The sequence below is a fragment of the Polyodon spathula genome, chromosome 3, assembly GCF_017654505.1.
Source record: "Polyodon spathula isolate WHYD16114869_AA chromosome 3, ASM1765450v1, whole genome shotgun sequence".
NCBI classification, from domain to species: Eukaryota; Metazoa; Chordata; class Actinopteri; order Acipenseriformes; family Polyodontidae; genus Polyodon; species Polyodon spathula.
The window spans coordinates 1,058,210-1,069,701 of NC_054536.1; the positions used below are offsets into that span (position 1 = coordinate 1,058,210).

Sequence of the window (11,492 nt, forward strand, 5' to 3'; positions counted from 1 at the left end):
TCACATGCTGTACGGTTCTTACTATGATAATTTCTCTGTGCTATACTCCTATACTTACTGTGATACTTTCTCTGTATTATACTCATAGACTTACTGTGATACTTTCTCTGTTATACTCCTAGAATTACTGTGATACTTTCTGTGTTATACTCCTATATTTACTGTGATACTTTCTGTGTTATACTCCTAGACTTCCTGTGATACTTTCTGTGTTATACTCCTAGACTTATTATACTTTCTCTGTGTTATACTCCTATACCTACTGCGATACTTTCTGTGTTATACTCCTTTACTTACTGTGATACTTTCTGTGTTATACTCCTATACTTACTGTGATACTTTCTGTGTTATACTCCTATACTTACTGTGATACTTTCTGTGTTATACTCCTATACTTACTGTGATATTTTTTGTGTTATACTCCCAGACCATGCCAAGGGTTCAAAGTGACAAAGTATAATAGAGGTCTGGTAAATCAAACGATTTGCAAGTGGTGGTGGTTTATAGGAAGAGTCTTGTTAACTTTAAAATAGGACAATATACAGCAATGTGCACGTGTATTAGAACATCCCATTGCTTCTGTAGTTCAGCAGTGTGCACGTGTATTAGAACACCCCATTGCTTCTGTAGTTCAGCAGTGTGCACATGTATTACAACACCCCATTGTTTTCATAACATAATGATCATGCTTTATTGTTTGAGTGTCATCTGTGTGCAGGCTGATCTATGGAGTGATGGCATGTCACTGTCCAGTCTGATCTATGGAGTGATGGCATGTCACTATGCAGTCTGATCTATTGAGTACTTAATAATAAGTAAATAAAATAAAAAAGCCAATTCAACAACCATTTATTCAGTCATGTTCCAGAAAATGTATTTATGATTCACCTTACATTTGTATTGAAATTCTAGAGATTTTATTGACCAGCTTTGGGTAAATGCATTTGCTGTGCTATAAAAGCCAAACTCTCTGCGTACATACATTTTGCTCTGCTATGATATTTCCAATTGATTTTCATCCTACACTCGTAACTCTAGTATACTCAGTCATTTCTATTATCTGTCTTGACACACGGTATTTGCAAACTTCTAACAGAAACCCCAAGGGCTGTGAGTGATGCTGAAAATAAAGACAAATGAACAAAAAATAAAGAATCCAATGATGTGAAAATGACTTGTTTTATTCATTTTAAAATATGTTTGATTGTATTTAATTTTGTGAACACACACATCTAATACTAGTGCTGGCACAAGCCGAGTATTGGATTATTCAGATTGAGCTCCACACAGATATCAGGTGCTGACAATCAGGTGTGGATCGCTGGTGTCAATCAGGCTGATTTCTCATTCCCAGTGAAATGAATGAAGAAACAGCAGCTTGGGGGTGGGGTGATTGCTGCTTTTCTTAGACTCTGTGTAGAGCAGCAATTCACACAAATCCAAGCAACTGCTTCTTCACTCGTTTCACTTGGAACGGTAAATTAGTCCAATCAACACGCCCCTCACCTGTGGAGAGCTTGATTCGAATGATTGTTGTGCAGCACTATTCACTATTATAATCTATAAAGTGAATTTATCATACAGAGAAGGCTGGTATAATACAGACAACAGAGTGCATTACATTCATATTTAGTGTTATTGGCAGCATACTCAACTTTACATGTTTCATATTACTAAAAATACAGTGCTTATAGATGATTACAGATTAGTCTTTAATTACAAAGGTACCGTCATCTCCACGCATTGGGACACCTCCTAAAAGAACACTTCAGCTAAGAGAACACCCTTTTGGTAAAATGGATTTTTCCCATTGTAAATGCTCATGCGTCATGACAATAAATATTTATTTATTTATTTGATTCCTATTGTGACTGGTGGTGAACTCCGTCTAAGAGAACTCTTCAGCTAAGAGAACTCATCAGCTAAGAGAACTCATCAGCTAAGAGAACTCTTCAGCTGAAGAATTTCAGCTAAGAGAACTCTTCAGCTAAGAGAACACTTCAGCTAAAGAACTTCAGCTAAGAGAACTCTTCAGCTAAGAGAACACTTCAGCTAAGAGAACTCTTCAGCTAAGAGAACTCTTCAGCTAAGAGAACTCTTCAGCTGAGAGAACTCTTCAGCTGAGAGAACTCTTCAGCTGAGAGAACTCTTCAGCTAAGAGAACTCTTCAGCTAAGAGAACTCTTCAGCTAAGAGAACTCTTCAGCTGAAGAATTTCAGCTAAGAGAACTCTTCAGCTAAGAGAACACTTCAGCTAAAGAACTTCAGCTAAGAGAACTCTTCAGCTAAGAGAACACTTCAGCTAAGAGAACTCTTCAGCTAAGAGAACACTTCAGCTAAGAGAACTCTTCAGCTGAGAGAACTCTTCCGCTAAGAGAACTCTTCAGCTAAGAGAACTCTTCAGCTAAGAGAACTCTTCAGCTAAGAGAACACTTCAGCTAAGAGAACTCTTCAGCTAAGAGAACTCTTCAGCTAAGAGAACACTTCAGCTAAGAGAACTCTTCAGCTGAGAGAACACTTCAGCTAAGAGAACTCTTCAGCTAAGAGAACTCTTCAGCTGAGAGAGCTCTTTGCTTGCTTCCTGAGGGGTGTACTGATTTATACATGGTTTATTCTTCCTTGCTTCACGTATACTGTATATTACAATGAATAAAAATCTCAATTAACTTGATCATGTCATCATAGAGGTTAATAGAAAGTCTGTATAATGGTATTAACCTCTAATCATATTACTTAAGTGACCAGCCTTAGGAACTAAACTTACAATATAATCCTCATTAGTTAGCTATCTTTTTAATTATTTTTTTTAACCTACGTTTTCATTGTTATGTTTATTTTTTTTTTACATTAACAAAAGCACTTTTTAAAAAACAATATGATTACTTTTTTTCACAGAGAACTAAGTCATGACATGGAATGTTGCTTGGCATTATTATTTTTCACTTTGATGTCACTCATCACAAGGCATGGCAGTTGTTCAGTATGTAACATTCATTCATATATATAAAAACATCTCTTTCCACAATAAACCATTATTATTTAATATTTTGAAATACAAAATATTTATTGATTAGTTCCAGAAAAAAAATAATTAAAAAAATCAGCTGTGTTTTTTATCACCTAAACATTAGATATTATCATCTGAGAGCAGCAAACACATTATAGCTAAGTAACCCTATTGTTAGTTCTGGAGACAGTCTTTCCCTTTAAACATCAGTCCAGCACGATGTGGGTTTTAAACACTGTGACCTGCTTAAGCTTTTCTCATCTTGCTTGATTCAAATGCCTTGAGTCTTCTCCCTTGAACTTTGTCATTTTTGTTAAGCCTTATCCTACTTGTTGGTTTTATATCCAATAATACACACTGTACACAAGCAATTCTGGCAACTCAAATAGCAACAAAAATTAACTGTGTATCACAAATTGACAACTGGAGTTGTCAGAAAATTTTCGATTTACAATCGAGTTGCTAGAATAGACCATTGCTCTTTTTTCAGAAATTCATTTGACAATTTTTCTATGTGCCTATGTGTGTTCAGCCAATGACAATGCATTTTCTAATCTTCTGATTTCACTTTTAAATTTTGCTAAATATGAAATATTGCTACAGACAAGTGGAGGCATGATGAAACTGCAATTCATTGATTTGTTTCAGGCCGACCTAAGCCCCCCCCCCCCTTGGGCGGTAAATGCACACCCCCTGGGAGCTCCCGTCCACGGTAGGCTGTGGAATAGTGTGGACCCGAACCCGGCAGCCTCCAGGCTACAGGGCTCATCCTGCACTCCACGCAGAGTGCCTTTACTGGATGCACCGCTCGGGAGCTCCCTATAGATTTTTCAAACTATTCCAATTATTGTAGCAGCTGCTGAAACGTGTTTACTGTAAACAGACGCCATCTTAATATTTTTTAAAATAATTGCCAATTTTCCAGTGTGTGTGGCATATCAGTTCAGTTATCAATTTTTTTTGCTGACTAGAATTAACAATAAAAATCTCTGGCCTTACAGTAGGCTGTGGGCTCATCCTTAACCCAAGAAATCATCAAGCCATTGGTTGTTATTTTTTTGGTCAGCCATGGCTGTCAAGATGGTCGAATCAAAAACTGGATCAAGAAGACCATCAAGAGCATTCTCTGTGGTGGGTTGTGTAGGTGCAGGTGCAATTAAAGACTGTGAACCAAAAATATCATCAGAGAAAAGGTCTCCCTGGACAGCAGGAACAGAAGGGTTGGATACAGTTGTCTGTTCCAGGCCGAAGATAGCATCAAAGTTGTTGGTGGAAATTGCTTGGGTAGCAGTTTCTGAGAAAGCGCTTCCAGCTATTGAAAAATCCCCAACACCAAAGATATCTTCTGGAAAAGAGGAGGATGACTGCCCTGAGAAAGAGTCCAATCCTGTAAAATCAGCACCAAACAAATCAACATTCGACAGAGGCGTGCTTTGAATATTTGTGCTGAAAATGTCAAGAGTATCATCCTGTGTTATTGTATTAACCTCTGCCTGCAAAAGTGAAGCCTGGCTTGGATCAAATGGACTGCTGCTACCTTCCAGTTGCTCACATCCAACATTTAGATTGAAGATATTGAATTGATCACTCTTAGCAGAAGACAGGGCTGGCGATGGATTAGGGAACATTGGTTCAGTACTGGTTCCAAATATGTCAAGATGATCTTCAATTGGTTTTGCAGATGGTTGTTCCAATCCAAATGGGTTTCCTGCATTTTCAAAAGCTAGACTTTGAACACTGTGCATGGTCTCAGTTTGAGAATCAAGTATTTCTGTATTTTCAATGTTTCTGACATGGGTTTCTGTTTGTGTTAACACAGATTCACGGGGAACGTATGGATCCGTGGTGTCTGAGGGGCTGCTGGAATTAGGGCTTCCCTGCTCTGAGATATGACAACTCCAATTAACGTCTGCCTCCATACTTGGTACCGTTTTCTCAACGTTGCTCACATCTTCTGTTAACTCAGGTTCAGGGGGTCCAAATGGATTGACAGTTTCGATTGGAGAACTATTTGACATATCTTGTCCCAGGTTTGAATCAAGGCTATGCTCGGTTTGATCTGGGGTAGATGTATTCAAATTGAAGGCAGGATCCATACTTGTGAGGGTGATGCTGATGTTCCTCTCAGTGCTGTTGAAGTTGGTTTCAGTTTGTGTTAACAGGGTTTCAGATTCTCCAAATGGATTGACAGTTCCGACTGGAGAACTATTTGACATATCGTGTACCAGGTTTGAATCAAGGCTATGCTCGGTTTGATCTGGGGTAGATGTATTCAAATTGAAGGCAGGATCCATACTTGTGAGGGTGATGCTGATGTTCCTCTCAGTGCTGTTGAAGTTGGTTTCAGTTTGTGTTAACAGAGTTTCAGAGTCTTCAAATGAATTGGCAATTTCAGGTAGAGAACTACTTGACATATCTTTCACCAGGTTTGAATCAAAGGTGTGCATTTTTTGCTCTGGGGTAGATAAACTCAAGTCAACCTCCTTACTTTTGATTGTGTTGTTGATGTTCTTATCAGAGCTTCTGACTTTGGTTTCAGTTTCTGCTAACAAGGGTTCAGCAGATCTATACTGATTGATGTTTTCAGATGAGGAGCCATTTGATATGTTTTCAATAAGGTTAACATCTATGTTTTGTCTGATTTGTTCTGACTCTATACCCAAAGTATCCTGAGCTTCAGTTGGGACTGAAGATCTGCCATGTTCATGTTCCTCAGCTGGCATGGCATTCTTGTTATCCTTGTGGAGGATTTCCTCTTTCGGTTCAGCCTGCTCTTTGCCTTCAGCTTTCTCGAGAGCCTCTTTAGGACTATTAGTTTCATTTTCCCTTTCTTTCCTAGATTCTTTGCCCTTTTCTGATGAGGATTGGAATAATTTGCCCAAGACAGACCTGGGCTTCGCCTCAGGCTTTTTGCTTTCTGTTTGTTCCTTCTTGTCCATGTTGTCTTTGCTGCCTGGATTAAATAGCTTTAAGAAGGGGCTTTTTCCTACCCCTGTCGCTTTCGACCAGGACTCCTTCCTGGCATGAGTCTTCCCGTTCTCTTTGCCTTTAGAGATGGAGGTGCTCAAAGCATCAATCTTTTTAGGTGAGGACTCTGTTTCTTTCTCTGTTTTTTCACTATTTCCATTAACACTGGGCATGCTGCTGGTTACATTATTTTCTGAAATGCTGCCTTTCTCTTCTGAGTTGGGAGTTAATGAATTCTGTCCTGGAGTACTGGGTTGGTTGCCCTCAGTATTGGGGTCAGTATCCTTCAGGTCTGCATTTGATGTGTCGATAACATCAGTTTTCATTTCTGTATTTCTTTTAGGCAAGCTTTCATCACAAACAGCCGGATGGTTTACTTCACTATGAGAATGCTTCATTGAAGTTTCTTCTTTATTGTAAACTGATAGGTTTGGTTCTAATGCTTTAGTAGTATTAGTAGGAGTTGTGGTTATGTGCTCTGACTGTATGAACTTGCTCTCAACAGAAGAGTAAGATAGTCCCTCTTTCACACTTCTATCAACAGTTGTCATGTGGGTTTCACTCAGATGATTGTTTTCTCCTTGTTCTGTAAATAATCCTGCTTTCACATTGAGAGAAGCTGGACTATGCTTGGTTTTCACTTCGGAACTGACCAGAGGTTTAGGTCTCTCGTTGGGGGCAGATGCTGCTGGACTGCTGTCTACTTCACTATTCTGATTTGTTTTAAGTTGGCTTCTGTAGTTGTCATTTTCTGTATTTGAATTTCTGTCACTGTTAGTCACCTTCACCATGCTGTGCTGCATAGTTTTATCCTCTAGGAAATTAACTGATTTGATCGTCTTACCTGACAAAGGCATTTGCTCATTGTTCTTGTTACTTGGAGAAATGTGATTTCCCTTTGTAGGTGTGCTATCTTGAAACATGGCAATCTTGGCTGACACTTTCCCTGACTTGGACGATACTGTCTGTGGTTTGTCTGGCACGCTTACTGCTGCTGTCTGCTTAACCTGCCCCAGACTCTTCAACTCTACCCCTTTTTTGGCTTGAGTGGGAAAAATGGGACTAGCCTTTTCTTTGCCTAAAATGAAGGGAGATAAAGTAAGTGTTTTGCTTGCATCACTTTTTATCAGCTGGGACAGGATCTTGTCTGGTGACTCACTCTCAGAAACATCTTTATTTTGCTCTAAAGCTAGCTTTGTGTCAGTAAATCCCCCCCTGGCTTTATTTTTCTCTGTGTCTTTAGGTGATGTGTGTAACTTTTCACCTGCGTTTGTTGGTGGAGGCCAGCTGACTCTCAGCTTGTTTGGGGGGTCTGATCTACTCTCTAATGTTTGCTTTTGTACAGGTGTTGACAAGTCAGCTGGGGATTGTGACCCTTCAGAAGTGCTGGGCTCCCTCTTTGAATCTCTGCAAGCCATTTCCTCATTATGCTCAGGTTCTGTGGGAAGCTGTGCATTTTTCTGGAGCCACTGATCCTTGTGTTGCTTGCGTCCAAACCCCTCGTAATTTCCTTTCTCTCTGAAGAGCTGCTGGTAGTGAAATATGCAGTAGAATTCCCCCAGAAGAGCTGCGTAATTGCAGAGGCTAAATAAAAAAAGAGCAATGGTGATTAAAAAACGCGATATTGAGCAAATCTTTTTTAGGTCCAAAGTTGTGATTTCTTTTTTTTTATTATTACATAATAAATATTGATTTCAAACAAGTCTGACTATAATAGTTACCTGGCTTATGAGTCATTTTTTGTAATCAAATTCAGTCAAATGCTATGTTAACTGTTGTCATCAAGTCAATTACTTGAAAATTCAACTGTTTTGAAAACTTTTTTGTATTACCCGGTTCTTGTTCTGATCTGGTACTATAAATAATAGGGTTCTGATCCGGTACTATAAATAATAGGGGTGTACAGAGGAGCCATTGCTCAAACCCATACTCCTACTTGCAACTGCACGGGTCCTCCAACTTGGATCATACTCAGAAATGGACGGAGCTACAATCAAAAGTGACAGAGATTGAATGATTCTTGGTGTTAGCTCTCCCTCCCTACCTGTGAGGGCACTATATAAAAGGAACGGAGTAGCCTTAACTAAATAGCATGATCATCTAAAATGTGTATGGCACTCAGAAAGTGATCTGACAGTGCTATGACATTATTTTACAGAGACAGTCTGTGTTTTTAGTACCAGATGCGGACAGAGAGTACAAATCAATATACTTGTTATGGATACTCGATGCTTGTTACTCGGCACACCCCTGATAAAAGCTGCATGGGAGCGAGAGCACGTACAGTGCAGTAATCAGAGGGGCAGGACTGTGAAGCAGCACAGCAATCATGTCCAGAGCACTCTAACATGTTAATCAATTCACATAGCAATACATTATTAAATATTGCCTATACATTGTAATACAGCACAGAAGAGCTTTATGCATGATTTAGTCTCACCTCAATTTCTTTTGGCAGTACTTGCAGCAGAAACAGGAGTGATGGAATATTGATGTGCCTGCTGTCATCCTCTCCATGGGGTACACAGGCTTAAAACAGGCAGAGCACATGTCCTGAACTGAAGACTGGAACTAGGAGAATAATGAGACATGCCTATCATTATTAATAATAATCATTATCATCATTATTAATAATAATAATGAGACATTCTTATTCTTCTCATTATTATTATTATTATTATTATTATTATTATTATTATTATTATTATTATTATTGTTGTTGTTGTTGTTGTTGTTGTTGTTGTTGTTGTTGTGATTAAAAATATGACATATAGCAGTTGTAGTATTTTTCATCATTATTATTTAAGCATTTACCCCACAGAGGGCTTTACAGTCTGGTAAGGCTGGCCTCATGCTTGTAAAATATTTAATTCCCATGTGAGAGTGTGGATGGAATGGAGTCACATTTGGACCTTGATTGGCAGTCCAATTAATTAATTATTCAATTAGTTTTAAATGGTGCAGGTGTATAAAGAGAGAGTCTGTACTTCCCATCTCATAGAGACTGGGGCTTAAGAACGAGCTCCAGTAGGGGACAAGGGACAGGGGACATGGGATGCTGCTGCCAGCTGCCACTCCAGAAGTGTGAGTGTATTTTAATATTATTTGTCTCCATCCCTTCTTTAACAATCCTAATATTATTGAGGAGTTTCATCACTGCCATTCATATCTTTAAAAAGGCAGGGTGAATATGATATTTTCTTATACAATGATATCACAAACATATATCCATTGTCGGCTGTGTCCACTTTAATTAATCAATAACTCAGATCATGGGTTCCGCTGTTTGTGGGTGCTTATGTTGCAGTAAGTACACCCTGTTACAGCACAGCTGTTAAATGCACTGCACTAGACAGCTAATATGCCAGTCATTCATTCCTAGAGATCTGGGGTAGAAGGAACTCATTGCAGCTTTGCTCTTGTGACCTTTGCTCTGCTGTTATTGTTTTAAAGCGTACTGTACATTCCAAACGAGAAACAATGAACACATGAGATCAGTATTGTATTACCATTATATAATGAAACATGAAACAATGAATAAATAAAGTGAATGTGCAGTGTGGTGATGAGCAGTTCAAATTGAGTCTTGATTCATAATGCTTCTTCAAACCCCCTGGCTACACACTGCAATCCATGGTCAATTAAACTGAGCCCATGTCATACGTGAGGACTTTTTTTTTAAGGTGTGCATGCACATCCATGCACATCCACTCAGAAATGTTATAGCCAATATGGGGAAGCTATAAAAAAAAAAGTAAGATGCTCGGATATATTGTGAAAAGTGTTGAATTTAAATCAAGGGAAGTAAAACTTTACAATGCATTAGTAAGACCTCATCTAGAATACTGTGTTCAGATCTGGTCACTTTGCTACAAAAAGAATATTGCTGCTGTAGAAAAAGTGCAAAGAGGAGCGACCAGAATTATTCCAGGCTAAAGAATTGAATCTATTCAGTCTTGGACAACGAAGATACGCAGTGATCTGACTCAAGCATTCAAAATGCTAAAAGGTATTGACAATGTCAACCAAGGGACTTTTTGACCTGAAAAAAGAAACAAGGACCAGGGGTCACAAATGGAGATTAGACAAAGGGGCATTCAGAACAGAAAATAGGAGGCACTTTTTTACACAGAGAATTGTGGGAGTCTGGAATCAACTCCCCAGTAATTTTGTTGAAGCTGACACCCTGGGATCCTTCAAGAAGCTGCTTGATGAGATTCTGGGATCAATAAGCTACTAACAACCAAACGAGCAAGATGGGTCAAATGGCCTCCTCTCGGTTGTAAACTTTATTATGTTCTTATGTTCTCATATAACCCTAACCCATACAGTGCCCATGCTATATACATGCATTCACTATATAACCCTAACCCATACAGTGCCCATGCTATATACATGCATTCACTATATAACCCTAACCCATACAGTGCCCATGCTATATACATTCATTCACTATATAACCCTAACCCATACAGTGCCCATGCTATATACATTCATTCACTATATAACCCTAACCCATACAGTGCCCATGCTATATACATGCATTCACTATATAACCCTAACCCATACAGTGCCCATGCTATATACATTCATTCACTATATAACCCTAACCCATACAGTGCCCATGCTATATACATTCATTCACTATATAACCCTAACCCATACAGTGCCCATGCTATATACATGCATTCACTATATAACCCTAACCCATACAGTGCCAATGCTATAAGCCATACAGTGTGCACTCGATGCACATCCATTCACTATATATCTATTTATCTCGTTTTAGGGTATTCCCTAGTCACTCTCCATCATATACAGGTGTGATCATCTCGTTTTAGGGTACTCCTTACTCACTTTCCATTATATACAGGTGTGATCATCTCGTTTTAGGGTACTCCTTACTCACTCTCCATTATATACAGGTGTGATCATCTCGTTTTAGGGTACTCCTTACTCACTTTCCATTATATACAGGTGTGATCATCTCGTTTTAAACTTCATTATGAAGGAAATGAATGGCAGTAACGTGGTCTCAACGTGTGTTGCTCACTCATTTTGTTTTATGTAATGGAGGAGAGGGTATGCAATGTTTTCAAGCTTTGCAGCATTAATATTGTTTCTGCACTTTCGTATCAGAGCACCCCATTACTTCTGTTGTTTTGATTTGTTGTGCATTTGAAATCAAACCACTGGAACTAAAAATGTTGGAATATTGTCGTTATATTCAAATTAGTGATTGTCTAATTTGAGTGATTATTTTAATAGACCACACATGCAATTAATTTAAATTAGGAAGAGAAAAGGAATGCATAGCCACACATGCTAAAATGCATGGATTTTATAGAAGTTGTTTGATGACTAATTAAAGCACAAAGTGGTCTAATTTTCACACTTGAGTGCCTATAGTGTCTATTTCACTGGCAAATGACTGGAAATTGAAATTTTCATACCCAGACGTTTTCCTGCAGTCAGGTAGATAAAGGATAGAAATGATGAATGTTAAAGTTCTCTAATAA

General features: G+C 38.6%; 1 protein-coding gene across 1 annotated transcript; it reads right to left on the reverse strand.

Annotated features, from left to right (window-relative positions):
* Nucleotides 1-454: 454 nt before the first annotated feature.
* On the reverse strand, nucleotides 455-8,540 carry LOC121309926 (probable serine/threonine-protein kinase nek3). The gene is made up of 2 exons (XM_041243112.1): nucleotides 8,414-8,540; nucleotides 455-7,557 (listed from the first exon to the last, which is right to left on the reverse strand). The coding sequence occupies exons 1-2, from the start codon at nucleotides 8,521-8,523 to the stop codon at nucleotides 4,026-4,028; spliced, it is 3,642 nt and encodes a 1,213-aa protein (XP_041099046.1). The 5' UTR covers nucleotides 8,524-8,540; the 3' UTR covers nucleotides 455-4,025.
* Between the last annotated feature and the right edge of the window lie 2,952 nt (nucleotides 8,541-11,492).

Coding starts and splice junctions, on each gene's coding strand:
- LOC121309926 (XM_041243112.1), bottom strand. CDS start 8,523: ATGTGCTCTGCCTGTTTTAAGCCTGTGTACCCCATGGAGAGGATGACA. Junction 7,558..8,413: donor TACTGCCAAAAGAAATTGAG/GTGAGACTAAAT, acceptor TTTTTTATTTAG/CCTCTGCAATTACGCAGCTC.